This window comes from Elaeis guineensis, chromosome 1 (genome assembly GCF_000442705.2).
Source record: "Elaeis guineensis isolate ETL-2024a chromosome 1, EG11, whole genome shotgun sequence".
Lineage (NCBI taxonomy): Eukaryota > Viridiplantae > Streptophyta > Magnoliopsida > Arecales > Arecaceae > Elaeis > Elaeis guineensis.
In genome coordinates this window covers 140,729,482-140,742,512 of record NC_025993.2, presented here as the reverse complement: position 1 = coordinate 140,742,512, position 13,031 = coordinate 140,729,482, and the positions used below count along the sequence as shown (strand labels likewise).

The 13,031-nt window shown below is 38.8% G+C and overlaps 1 protein-coding gene across 3 annotated transcripts; it reads left to right on the top strand.

The window, feature by feature from the left end:
* Positions 1–281: 281 nt before the first annotated feature.
* Positions 282–4,935, top strand: LOC105060363 (nudix hydrolase 12, mitochondrial). 3 transcript variants are annotated; one of them, XM_019845730.3, is made up of 6 exons: positions 282–948; positions 1,070–1,144; positions 1,938–2,052; positions 2,145–2,228; positions 3,983–4,132; positions 4,238–4,935. In XM_019845730.3, the coding sequence occupies exons 2-6, from the start codon at positions 1,071–1,073 to the stop codon at positions 4,397–4,399; spliced, it is 585 nt and encodes a 194-aa protein (XP_019701289.1). In that variant the 5' UTR covers positions 282–948; position 1,070; the 3' UTR covers positions 4,400–4,935. The 3 variants fall into 3 exon arrangements, with proteins under 3 accessions (XP_019701289.1, XP_010942334.1, XP_019701288.1); XM_010944032.4 differs by having other exon boundaries at positions 1,047–1,144; XM_019845729.3 differs by having other exon boundaries at positions 284–1,144.
* Positions 4,936–13,031: the final 8,096 nt, after the last annotated feature.

Sequence of the window (13,031 nt, the reverse complement as noted above, 5' to 3'; positions counted from 1 at the left end):
AGGGTGTAAAAAATTGAAGCAATTGATACAAGAGTAAAAAAATCCATGCTAGAAAAATAAAAAGACAGATACTATTTGCATGATGTTGAAAGCCATCTCTTTTCAGCATAAGATGTGGATATCGCAACCCCCACATGATTAAAAGGGATTGATATGTAAAATATGATCATTAGAAGTCAATACAGAACAATTTAGGCTTATGCATGCAAAAAAAAGTTGGAAACAAACAAAATATGTAGAAAAAATCGGAGATCGGGAACTATAATAATGGCCTGAAAACTCTCTATCCATCCCCCTTATCATCATCAAACCAAAGAAGGAAAGGGCAAAAAAAAAAAAATATCCCAACTAATATTTTATTCCCTCTTTCGCTTAGTGAGAGTTGATTTGGTCCCGCGGGAAATTTCTGTGTATGTGTGCGCTCTTTAATGGCGATGGAGCCGCGGCTTCTGTGAAGGATCCGACTGCCCAATTGTTGGTTGTTGCCATATAATCCAAGTCTTCTCTTCTTGGCTCTGATTCCGTTTCCACCCTCTTCCAATCCTTGGGGTCTCTCGCTTTGTTGGGATTAGGGTTTTGGCTTCGGAATATAATACAAAGTTCGGTTTTTTATTGGGGAAGAGGGGCGCTCTGGGCGGTTCCATTGACTCGAGAAGCATTAAATTCATGGGAAGCGTGGTGGTCGGTTTAATCGAAGCCCTCTCTTCTCGCCTTTCTGTCTCTCCATCCCTTGCTTGAGATTTGTGATTCGCCAGTCTCTCTGCTTCTCTCTTGCTCTCTCTGTTCTCTTCTTTATTTGGAATGCCGATTGGAAGGAGAAAGGTGGGGTCTTTTTGAGTAAAGAGAGTGTGTGGTTGGTTTCCAAGAGGGAATGGAGCTGGGACTGTGGGGTGGAGATCATGAGGTTTTTGCTCTGTTGCTGGGATTCGAGATTTGGTGATATCTCAGGTGAAACAGAGCTTCTCTCTCGCTATTATACTAGGATTCGTGAAACAGAGCCTCTTCTCATATCTTTCCATCCGTTTGCTGCTTTTCCTTCTCTAAAGTTGGCAACTTTTTGTCGCAAAAGTATGTCGTCGGTTCTGCTAGCTCGGACGGGGCGCCACCAGCAGCGTTACCAAGATCATTTCCGGCTTGTTGCTGGGTATTATGCTTTCTAACCTTTGTTTATTCCTCGAAAGTCTTAACTTTTATAGGATTTTTATCACAATATCTTGCTTTGCATTTTCTGTCTATGAACATACCGGGCTAATGTCTGAAAACAGGAGAAGTGGATATTTGCATTTCCACTTGATGATTGACAGTAGAATTCCAAAAATGACCAGAGGCTGAGATGGGTATGATGTAAATGCTGATGCTAGAACTAGGAATTTACCAGACGAGTTTATGTGGTAAATTCTTACCACCTGGTGTGCTGGTATGTGAAGTCTGCACAGCAGACTGCATAAGCCACAAGTAGAGGGAGCAATAATTTAAAAGCCAAGTGCCTCTTGTTAGCTTTTGGCATGTTGTGGTCTTTTCTACTTTCTCTTTAGAGTGTTCCATGAGTAATTTTTGGAACAGATTCATGTGCTATGACGTAAGGAATTTTTTTAGCCATGCTCATATCTAACCAGAAGCAACTTAGGATATTGGTGTAGGAAAGAATAGCTTGACGCCTAAGAAAATTAATGGTGTCTTCGATCTAAAACAGGGACACCAAGTATCTGCAATTAGATAGACATTCTTGATCTATTGACTGTACCAAGTATACGGTATATCCTTTTCTAGTTGTACATCCGGTGAAAGATGTTATAAAGTGTCGATCTATACCACATGAATTGCCAGTCCAAGCTTTAGAAAAAACTGGATGGTGCTTCTTGCCTTTTCTAGAATAACCATCCAAAAATTAACTTTCTTTTTCATTTTCTTACATTTCGTTCATGTGCTGAAAGCAGATGCATTCCCTATAAGCAAAAGGCAAACACAGAGAATCACAGCGGCGATTTGATAGCTTGTCTGGAAGTCCTCATGATTTCTTCACCAAATCGAGCTGATCTTGTCTTCCCTAAGGTGTTCAGTGCCCTTTGGTTCTAGATGTTTGATTTGGAAGTTATTCATTTTCTCTAAGGAAGTTCTAGAGTTAATGATCTTTTGGCCATCAGGGTGGATGGGAGAATGATGAGACTGTAGGTGAAGCAGCATGTCGCGAAGCTCTGGAGGAAGCTGGTGTTAGGGGAATTATAAATGTAGGTATTGGTCTTACATCTATTGTTTGATGACATGGGATGATTGGTTTTGTTGGAGTAGTGTAGCTTTTGCTGGTTGAATTTCTTTCCCTATTTATATAAGAAAACATTCCTGAGTTGCGTGTACCATGAGGATTTTGATTTCCTAACAACCAAGAGAAGAAAAAAACCAGATATCTAAATAAATGTTTTGTATGTACATGAATGATAGTCCTGATGAAGTCAGTCCTTGATCTCAGTTGGTCAAAAATAAAACTTGCATGGAAAAGTCTAAAGTATCATGCCAAGGGTTATTCGAATACTGTATGAGAAGGGAGATCCATATACCGTAAAATATGTAAAATATGAAAAGAACACTTAAAAGATCATAGTTATAAAATTTAAATATCACTTGATATGGCTTTAATTGCAAATTCACATTTACAAAATGAGTTTTATTATTTCTCTATTTTCATGCAAAAAGTAAGAGAGCCTTATAGCAAATGATCCTATGAAATATCTGATCAGTTGCTTCACTGTTGCATTTAGTTTTTGGATCTAGAATCTCATTTGTGAACATTTTCTAAAGAAAAATATGACACTAGTCTTCCCCGCTAGGAGGATTAACATCCAGAGAACTTGTCTTAATACTGTGATTTCATTATGAACGCCAAACTTTTAGTTTTAACGCAGTTAACATGTTGTCAACCTTGTAGTGCTCATCACTTGTATATTAAGCTTGTTTATTGCTTTTATTTTCAACTACCCATTCTTCAAGCATTTTTTTTTTGTAAGGCTTCCAGTCCAAGTGAATTTAATATTTTTGGTCTGCTGCCTTACCCAACTAATATGCATGTGATATGTTTGCTGCTTGCCTAACTCATAGTGACCTGTCTGTTGGTGATGATGTTCTCATAACTTGATCAAGTTAACAGCTCAGGTTTACGTCTATGTGAAAATAATTCCACTTTTCTTAACTTTAGTGCTTCAGTTCTTAAAGCATTGTGTACGACAAGAAATGGGAGAAGCACATCTTAATATTTGAAGAGATGTAGTTGATGTTGGTTTAATTGTTAGAGCTTTGGTTATTGTTGTTGACAAGTCATGCTTTAAACCTAGTTCTCAAGAAGGTCAAGTGATAATTTTTGGTCTGTTGCTAGTTCTCTTTGATGCCTTGTTAAAGAGCATATATCTAAGCATGCTATGGACTTGAGTCTGGATTACACAATGAGGGGACAATAAGGTAAAAAGGAGAAACATTTCCTGTGTCTCAGTTAGTGTTGTTACTTTAGAACATAGGTAGCATGTTCGGTAACTGAGTCAGATGAAAAGGATACCTACAGAGTCATAATATTGTCCATGGCATTTGCTTTCTGATTTTCCAGTGCTGAACCGCTCTCCCTTTCGAAAAATTTTTATTGATGTCCAAAAAATGGGTCTAGGATCACGGTGAGTAATTTATCTTCTTCATGCTGGTAAAACCATCACTGTTATCATTCAACCAAACTTTTGAGGGCCTTCTATCTCATGCTTATTTATTATCTTTTGGAAAGGCTCTATTTTTTCGTCCCTTTGAAAGATTTTTGTGGTTAAATCGGTTTAAGTGCCCTTGATGAATGGATTGGAATTTGCCCAATTTTTCGTCGAAAAGGGTTTAAGTGCCTGTTGCTCTGGTGCTTCTGATATCTGATAACAGTCGTGCTTGACATGAAAATTCCGATTTCTTCACCATTAGTCCAAGTGTTGTGATGATTGTTATCTGTTTTGGTCTTCAGGAAACTTTACTGGGTGAATGGACTTTTAGAAGCAAGAGCAGGCAGAACAGTTGCAGCCTTGAAGGAACTTGCAAAGTTCAGATGTTTGCCTTGGAGGTTACCGAAGAGCTGCCGTGCTGGCCAGAGCAGGCGAGCCACGAAAGGAAATGGGTACGTATCTATCTACTTGCGCTCCTTTACTGTAGTACACAAACCAGCCACATTGTTTGAGAGCTCATAGGGTCCCTCTTTCTAACATTACTCTTCTTTGATCAGGTATCCGCGAGGGATGCATTTAAACTTTGTCGGTATGAGTGGATGCGCGAAGCTCTTCATGAATTCATACGACTAATGTCAGGCAAAACCAATCAACCTTCTCCTGAAGTACCTGAGCCACCCGGCTTCTTCATTGTGAAGCCTACGGCTTTGACGATCTGACATTTGATAAGCCGGTCTTATGTTCGCCCTCTCATTCTTTAATCAGATAATTGGGGCTTGGATTTGTATCGTCACACTACTAATGGAGTTGCTTGTTCTACAAGTTCTTAGTGAAAACAGGGCTTGTTTAGTTCGCATCAAACACTGTTGAGCGGAGCCCCAGTTACAGGCATTCTTTCAATGGGCATTGGTCTGCTGGCAGGGCGAGACCTGATCCTGTTAACATTTTGATCGATCCAATGGCTGTCATTGGGAATCTATGCTGGTTTTCAATTACGTATGTATGTGTGTTCTGATCCGGACAACATTTGGATCGATCCAATGGTTGAATTGGGAATCCATGATGGTTTTCACTGTGGTATGTATGTCATTGAGAATCCATGCTGGTTTTCAATGTAGTTTGTATGTCCCGATCCAGAAAACATTTTGATCGATCCAATGACTCTAATTGGAACCCATGCTGATTTTCAATGTAGTATGTATGTGTCCTGATCCTGACAACATTTTGATCAATCCAATGGCGGTAATTGGGAATCCATACTGGTTTTTATTGTAGTATGTATGTTAACGGGAATCCATGCTGGTTTTCATTGTAGCATGTATATCCTGATCTTGACCACATTTTGATCAATCCAATGGCTGTCGCAGGGAAGCCATGCGAGTTTTCAATATTAGGGAGAATTTGCTCGAGCAAACACCCAAGAAGATCAAACGATTCGATGTAACTGAATTGATACTAATATATGTTTATTATGCAGGAGCAATAAATAATAGACAAAACACCGTTATTTGTTTATCAAGTTGTTAATCGTTCATGAAGAACTAAATAACTCTCAGCGTGCTTTGATTATCTGAGACTAGTTCAAAAAATCAACAGCAAAGAAAAATTAATATGAATAGTTTGAGAATTTGGGAGTCTGCTTCCTGCCTCTCTCCTCTGCAACCTTATTTCCATCCATATGGTTCTGTCTGGCTGTCTTGCATTTTCTGTTTTCTCGTCTGTTCTTTTCGTTTTCGTTTTCCTTGAATGCTTTGTTTTGGTAATTTTGTTCTTTGTAGAATTTTCTCCTGATGTTTTCGTTTTCTTGATGAGATTTGGGTGAATCTAATCCTTCCTTTCATTAAAAATAAAAATAAAAAAATATGCTTTTCGCAAAAGGACATAACCATGACAACAAGCATCTTCTCTCTCGACAAAGGTATCCCATCAGCCATACCATCCAACAATTAGGCATGCTAGTGATTATTTAGACGCACCTGTCCTTACCAGAATCAAAGGAGCACATTCCTACAAAAGAAGAATCAAAAAGAAGCACCAGTTTTGTTTTTTTTGGGTGGGAAGCATAAGTTTTGTTGGAGCACCATATTGAACATTTCTAACCACCTGTTCATTTTTTAAAATAAAAAGTATTAACAAGTTAATTGTTACATTATTGAGGTACCAGTAAAAGTAAACTTGTAGATTCATGCATAAGAAAGACGGTAAAAACAATCCAAAAATTTTATTCTAAAATTTACTTTATCGACAAATATATATGAGTTGAATTTAATTATATTATTGGATTTTTTGCATGTATACCCTCCTAAACATTCAAATTTGCATGAATATTCTTTCAAAATTGATATCTATATGTATACCCTCATAAAATACTTATTTTGCATGTATATCTTTTTTTTTTTTTTTTTTTTCTTTTTTTTTTATATATGTACCTACATCATTTAATACCGTTAAAAAATTAATGATTTAAAATTTAAATGACTAAAATATCCATATGGGTAGATGTGCAAAATGAAAATTTATAAGGATATATATACAAATAGCAATTTCATAAGGGTATTCATGCAAATTCGAATATTTAGAATGATATACACATAAAAATTTTTAATTTAATTTTTATCTATTTTATCTAGATGGATTCAGACCCTCTTACTCTACAACGTACTAACATATTACATAACATAATAACACGATGATGATATTATATAATATTTTATATATTAAAATATTTTATTATATTTTATTTTTATGTAAGATGGGATGATGATGTCCATCTTATAACAATGTGATATACTTTATACACTTTACAAAGATATTTTCGATAAAAATTTTTAAAATAAAATATAATAAAATTATAAATTTTTATTATTACATAATATCCAAATCTATAACTATGTCCATTCTATGCAAATATACAAACTATTCATCTAATATCAAGTTTAGATATTTTTCTTAGAAACATATTATTATACATTAAAGGAAACATAGATGGTTATGATCTGTTTATCTTCTAAATAAAATAATTTTGATCTATCATTTGATAAAATTAAAAGATCATTTTATCTATATAAATTAATTAATTAAGTAAATTTATTATTTTAGTTATATATGTTAATTTTCTCTATTAGAATAAAAAAGAATTAATGAACCAAGAGAAGTATATTTATATTAAGGATTTTTTACGCGTATACCCTTTTAAATATTCAAATTTGCGTGAATACCTTCATAAAATTGCTATTTACACATATATCCTAATAATTTTTGTTTTGCACATCATCTATAAGGATATTTTAGTCATTTTAATTTTAAACTGTTAATTTTTAACGGTGTTAGATGATATGGATACATATGCAAAAAAAGATATTTTATTAGGATATATATGTAGATATTAATTTTGAAAGGATATTTATATAAATTTAAATATTTGAGAGGATATATATATAAAAATTTTTAAATTTTTTATATCGAATCCAAAATTATTTGGCAAGACAAGGACAACAGCTGGCCTTATGGCCCATGCACTCTACCCTGGTTTCCCCCTCTTTCTCCTTGTATGCACTAGTCTTCCCATCCATCTCTTAGCCATTATTAAGTATAAATCTTTTGAAACAGCCAAAAAGTAGAGGATCGGTTTGGAGGCTCATGAAGCTATGGCTGTATGGATGAGCTGCTGCACCCAAACACCTCTGTTTCTCACTTAAAGCATGTCAACAAGTTCCAAGGGGAGAGAAATAATAGATAATGGGAGCTGACAAGCAGCTCCAATGATCCACCAAATGACCATTGAGTGTGTCCAAAGTCCATCCCTCTGTGTTTTTCAAACAACCATGCCTTTAGTAGGGCTATACCTATCTTCTTGAAGCCATCGTGTAATGATCTACAAAAAATATTGAAGCAACCATCGCATTCACCGCCTGTCTAGCCAGCATCCTCAGCTACTTCCCTCCCCACCTCTTCTTTCATTGGTTCCTAGGACTGTCATGCATTGACTGAGGATGTTTCATTGGTGATTGATAATGCCAGTTGATGATTAACAGTTTTGGAGGCCATCAAGATGGTTGCATCATGATATTTGGAGCTTTAGACCTCATCTAAGAAGATGATATTTCAGTTTGTTGGCCTAATATAAATATTTAAGATTTATTAATGTATAACCTATGTTCTTACAGACTCCCCCATTTAACCCTTAACATCCTCGCTAAATTAGAGGTTCAAATCCATTTAAATTCAATCATAAACCCATTCAAATCTAATTAGAAGTATTGCCGCAAGACTCTAGAAAACACTAATGTGATTGGAGCTGATCGTTGTCCAGGATTTGTGATGCCAGAGGCAACCTACAAAAAAAATCCGCACTTGCTGAGAGTGTTCCGTAGGGGATACTTTGATGTTTAAGTTAGCTGGAGCCAGAGAACAATAGAAAAAGAGAGAAAAAAAAGGTGACGGAGAGCAGAATGCTCCTCTCCTCTTCTGCTTTCTTAGCTGAGTTTTCTTATTGCCTTACCTGAGGGTCCTTTTCGTATTTTTTTTATATAGAGGTTCAACCATGGGCTGTTAGTCAGAATCTATAGATTTGTTACGCCTGATTCTCTAGATCGTTGGGCCATGTTCTAGCTATTCATTTGGAGGAAAACTTGCTCGCTAATCTTTGGATCAAGATTGTTAGTCGTGGGTGTTCTTCACGGGCTTTGGTCAGGTGGCCAGTCAAGCTGATAGTCTGAAATGAGCGCAGGGTCAAGTCCTAGGCCCGTATTTAGTGTGGCTTCATTAAGTCGCTTTGGGTGCTCCCATAGGGAATGGTTGGTCCGATCGGGTGCTCCCCATAGCTTGAAGTGGCTTTTCACCTTCGGACGAACGAAGTAATTGCATTGATAGTCGTCTCCCGATTCGGTTCCCTCTTAGATGCATCTACTTTACTGCACTTGAAGAAAGGAATCTCCCAAGATTAATGATGTGTCATTTCATGACCCATGCCGCTATTATTAGAGAGGGAGCTCGAGGGGTCACGAACAATGCTTCAGAAAGAAGGAATCTAGGGATTGTCCTTAAACTTGTTAGGACTCATCATGTGTCAAGTGATGGTAAGTTCCGAGGCACACTTTGCAGGTTGCCTTGCATGGCTCAATCAAAGAAGAGTGCGATGAAGGACCGCAAAATCTATTGCTCTTAAGGTTGGTCAAATGGCAAGATCTAATGATTCGATAGCCAAATCCGTACCATTAGTGATCTATATAGATAGACTATGCATTCGGTCAGATTTTCTACCATCTAACTGCTAGTCGTTCTCTTGTCATTATAGTTGTCGGAGAAGAATTCTTTCTTCTTTTTACTATTTCCATTAGTGTTGGTGATCATCTTACTTTCCTTTTCTTGAAGTAATGAAGCCGTCACTTTCATCCATCAAGTTGGCAATGAAGAAGAATGTGAGCTCTTTGGATGAGAAGTCCTCATCCAAGAGGGTAAGGAATGCCCAGCTGAAGCTTCTTGCTCTCTCTTTGTCCCAATACCTAGGAGCATCGGGTATAAATCTGATGGGGACTCGGGATGTTAGTTAGGCTACTGTAGGCTGCTACGTTGGTAGCCTCGGAGCCACTTCTGGCTCCTTCTCTTCTTTCAAGCGAGGCCCAACCTCTCCCTGAGATGTCAAGTGGATTGGCGAGGCCCTGGGCAGACACTTCTTAGCCCAAAGGCAGAGGGGGGTTTGCTAAGCTGGTAGTAGAGGTTGTCGCCGAGGTCAAGTTCAAATACATCAAGGAGTATAAGCTTCGGTAGACTTTGAGAATGAACTCGTCGAGGTGTCTTCGGTTACTTTCATCCATGGATCCTATGACTACAATGCAAACCTAGAGCGGATGGTCTCGAAATTGGATATGAGATGCCTTCACCTGAGAACAGCAATGAAGAGGTCGGGCCGTTCTCTTCGGATAAAGACTAGTTCTTCTTCTTTTTTATATTAGCTTTCGGTGCCTTCTTTTTGACAAAATTCTATAATAATTTTTTTGGTTAATAGAAAATATATTTTTATTATGTTTATCTTTCAAATGAAGTCTCTTGCTTCTATTTGATGCTTGCGCTAGTTGGCTCTTATCATGATCAAGGGCTTAGATGGTTCAGATGGGTCGGTCGATCGTCCCTACATCTGAGCCAAGATCTCCCTTTATCCTCATCGAAGCATTTGCTTTAGCAATACATGACGAGTGGATTTTGAAAATTATAGACTTGTTTGTGCGCCAAGTCTGGACGCTAATGGGTGCCATACACCTTCCATGGATCAGAAAAAGTGATCCATCTTGAGGGTTGTACAGTAGAGAATTGTATGACTTGGAAGCCTAATAGGGCATGGCTTTTAATGCTAGTACTATCTGATAAGGATGGTGCATTGGGAAGGACCATTGGGGCTCCTTTCTTTAGGGTATATGGCCTTTGAGGCCCTTCAGGTGGCGACACTTGTCGCATCATTAGTGGAGCATTTGGATATACTCGAACTTTTCCTCATAAATAGGGGTCTTGTTGCTCGAGACTGATCTTTCCTTGATTATTTTCTATGATGTTGTGGTGGTGCTGTCTTGTCAGGTGTCAAAGGATTATTAGAGCTTTTCTCTGCCTGGGGGAGTCTTTTCCTTCCTTTAGTCAGTTGCAGAGTGCTTCAAGGAGGCACTAGTGAGCATCCCACTTTGTCATTGGAGGTGTTAGAAATTTTATTGTTTTGACTACAGAGCTGCAACTGTAATCATTTGGGGGCTTCTTTTGCATTGTCCTCCATAGAAAAGTCTTGGACCTTTGTAGAGGTCATATTTTGCCTTCTCCAATATAGCCTTCCGACCTCCTTGAAGGAATATTCTGGAGGTGGATGGATTTTTGAAAGAAAATTGGTCATGCGATCTTAATATCCTTTAACAAGGGCTGATGATCATTAGAAGAGGGCTTCTCCTTGTGTGCATCATTGAAGACAACATGGACAGTGTTCGATTCTTCGCTTAAGGATGCTGTTTGAACCCATGGAAGTCAATCGAGCTCGAACTTTGTTTGTTTTTTTTGTTGTAGTGAGCCTTGCTTAAATAAGATTGATTTGTAGTAGACTTTCTCTGGAATGTGTATGAGGCTCTTGAATGAAGTGTTTCTTTGTTAAGGTCTTCTTCATGTATCTTATAGAGTTTTTTTTTCTTTGAGGTGGGTTCTTGGAGGATTGTCCCTTTGCTATCATCGTTGCCGGCTTATGCTAGTATGCGAGATCCCAGGGGGTTAGCCTCTATGGGCCTAGTTGGCTGTGTGGGGTTCTCAGAGGGTTAGCTTCTGTCAGCCTCAATTGCCGTATGGGATCTCTGAAGGATTAGCCCCTTTGTCTTTTTTGTCATGGCCTTTGCTCGACCACCTATAGGTAGGGGTGCCATGTGGCCTAACGAGGTCCTCGAGGGTTGGCCCCTTATCATCATGACCTCCACTACGATCCATCCATGGGTAGAGAGTGCCATGTGATCAGTAGGATCCTGGAGGTTTAGTCCTTCATCTTCATCGTTGTGGCCTCCGCTTCGATCCGTCTATAGGCAGGAGTGCTATGTGGCCTGACGGGATCTCCAGAGGGTTAGCCCCTTCGTCTTTATCATCATGACCTCACTTTAATCCATCCAAGGGCAAGAAGTGCCATGTGGCCTAGTAGGGTCCTCAGAGTGTTAGCCCCTGAGCCTCCAAGGTTTGAGCTTGTTCTCATAAAGGGGTCCAGCAAGGGGACTCAATTTTCTTACCAGTTGGATTAGTACCTCATGGGCATCATGAACTCTAGAAGCTTTTTGAGACTACTTTGGGATCTTATTGTTAAGATTGAGCCTGTTGCTCTTGTCTTAGCTCCACCCTTGCCTCTTAGGTCGGTTGAAAATTTTATCCTTCAAAGAGTATCATGAAATAAGATATCAGTTAGACTTTTATTATGAATTGAAATTTTATTTACATTATACTTATTATCATCCATAGTATGATGATAGCACCGTTGTGAAGAATATACTTCCATCGAAAATCATTATCAGAAAAGAGAACAATGCCTCATGAGCATCGTTCTTTTTCTTCCTTAACTTGGTCTCCTGCCCCTTACATCATCGATGAAGCCAAAATGGCATTAATGATGTCGGCCATCGGCCGGTTGGCATTATTTTGTTCATCGAGGCCCTAGTTTCATTTCTCTTGAACATACTTACCAAGATAACCTCTTTGAATCAATGCCTAGATCTCGTCCTTGAGTTAGTAGCTTTCTTTGGTGTCATGGCCATGATGTGATAGAAATGATAATACTTTCTCTTGCTTCTCTTGTTTGGAGGGGCCTTCATCAGCTCAGGTCATCGTAGATATCTCTGGCCATTAAACTCTATCAAGATTTGGGATCGAGGGGTGGACAGAGGAAAGTAGCTATTGAATGCTAGGGCGGACTTCTCAGTCTATAGCTCTTGGTGGTCAAGAGGATTTTCTTTTGGCTTGGGACACTCGAGGATCTTTTCGACCCCTCTTCCTACTGAAGGTCTTCCTTCCATTTGCTTGCACATAACCTGGCTTCTTCTGCTTGGGCATACTTCCACACTCGAACTAGCAGGTCAGAATAGTCTCTCGAAAAATTTTTGTCAAGGAAGAAGATGAGGTGCTCATTCCATGGTTCTCGCTTGAGCACCGACGTTGCCATTGACTCATTCAAGTTATGCACCTTAAGGGTGGTGGCATTGATGCACACGGCATAGTTGTGTAGTGACTCATCCTTTCTTGTCAATAAGAGAAGAGGCTATCAAAATTTTTTGGTTGAGCTCGACTGTTGCCAAAGTGGATAACAAACAACCTACCAAGTTGCTCAAATGAATGAACAGACCCAAATTGGAGTCCTGAATATCATGTTTGTGCTAACTTTCTGGGGATGTAGGGAAGTTGAGGTAAAGGAGGGCATTTGAGGCATCCTACAGTATTATGAGGGTTCTATAATCTTGCAGGTAATCGAAGCGATCTGTGGAGCCATCATACGGCTCTAACTGAGGTACCTTGAACCGATTTAGGATTAGTTCACCAGAATGGTCTAGGAGAATGGTAGTTGAAAGTTAAAATTGAGGCCATCATTGCTCCAATAAGGCCCACTCTGAACTTCACAAAGGTAGAGTTCGATGTCTTGAACTCTCTTCTTGAGCTCTTCCTCCCACCAAGATCTCTCAAGCCTTAGAAAGTAGGTTGGGGTCGAATCATCGTGGAGGAAGAGCTTCTCGATCATGCCTCCTCCTCAAGCTCTGATGGGAGGAGCAAGGTGTGAAGGTAGGAGAATGATGAGAGTGCCATTAGGGGATAGATTTCAGCCTCTGAGAACGAGATTGCCAACTATGACAGGAGGGA

Coding starts and splice junctions, on each gene's coding strand:
- LOC105060363 (XM_019845729.3), top strand. CDS start 900: ATGAGGTTTTTGCTCTGTTGCTGGGATTCGAGATTTGGTGATATCTCA. Junction 1,145..1,937: donor CATTTCCGGCTTGTTGCTGG/GTATTATGCTTT, acceptor TGCTGAAAGCAG/ATGCATTCCCTATAAGCAAA. Junction 4,133..4,237: donor CGAGCCACGAAAGGAAATGG/GTACGTATCTAT, acceptor TTCTTTGATCAG/GTATCCGCGAGGGATGCATT.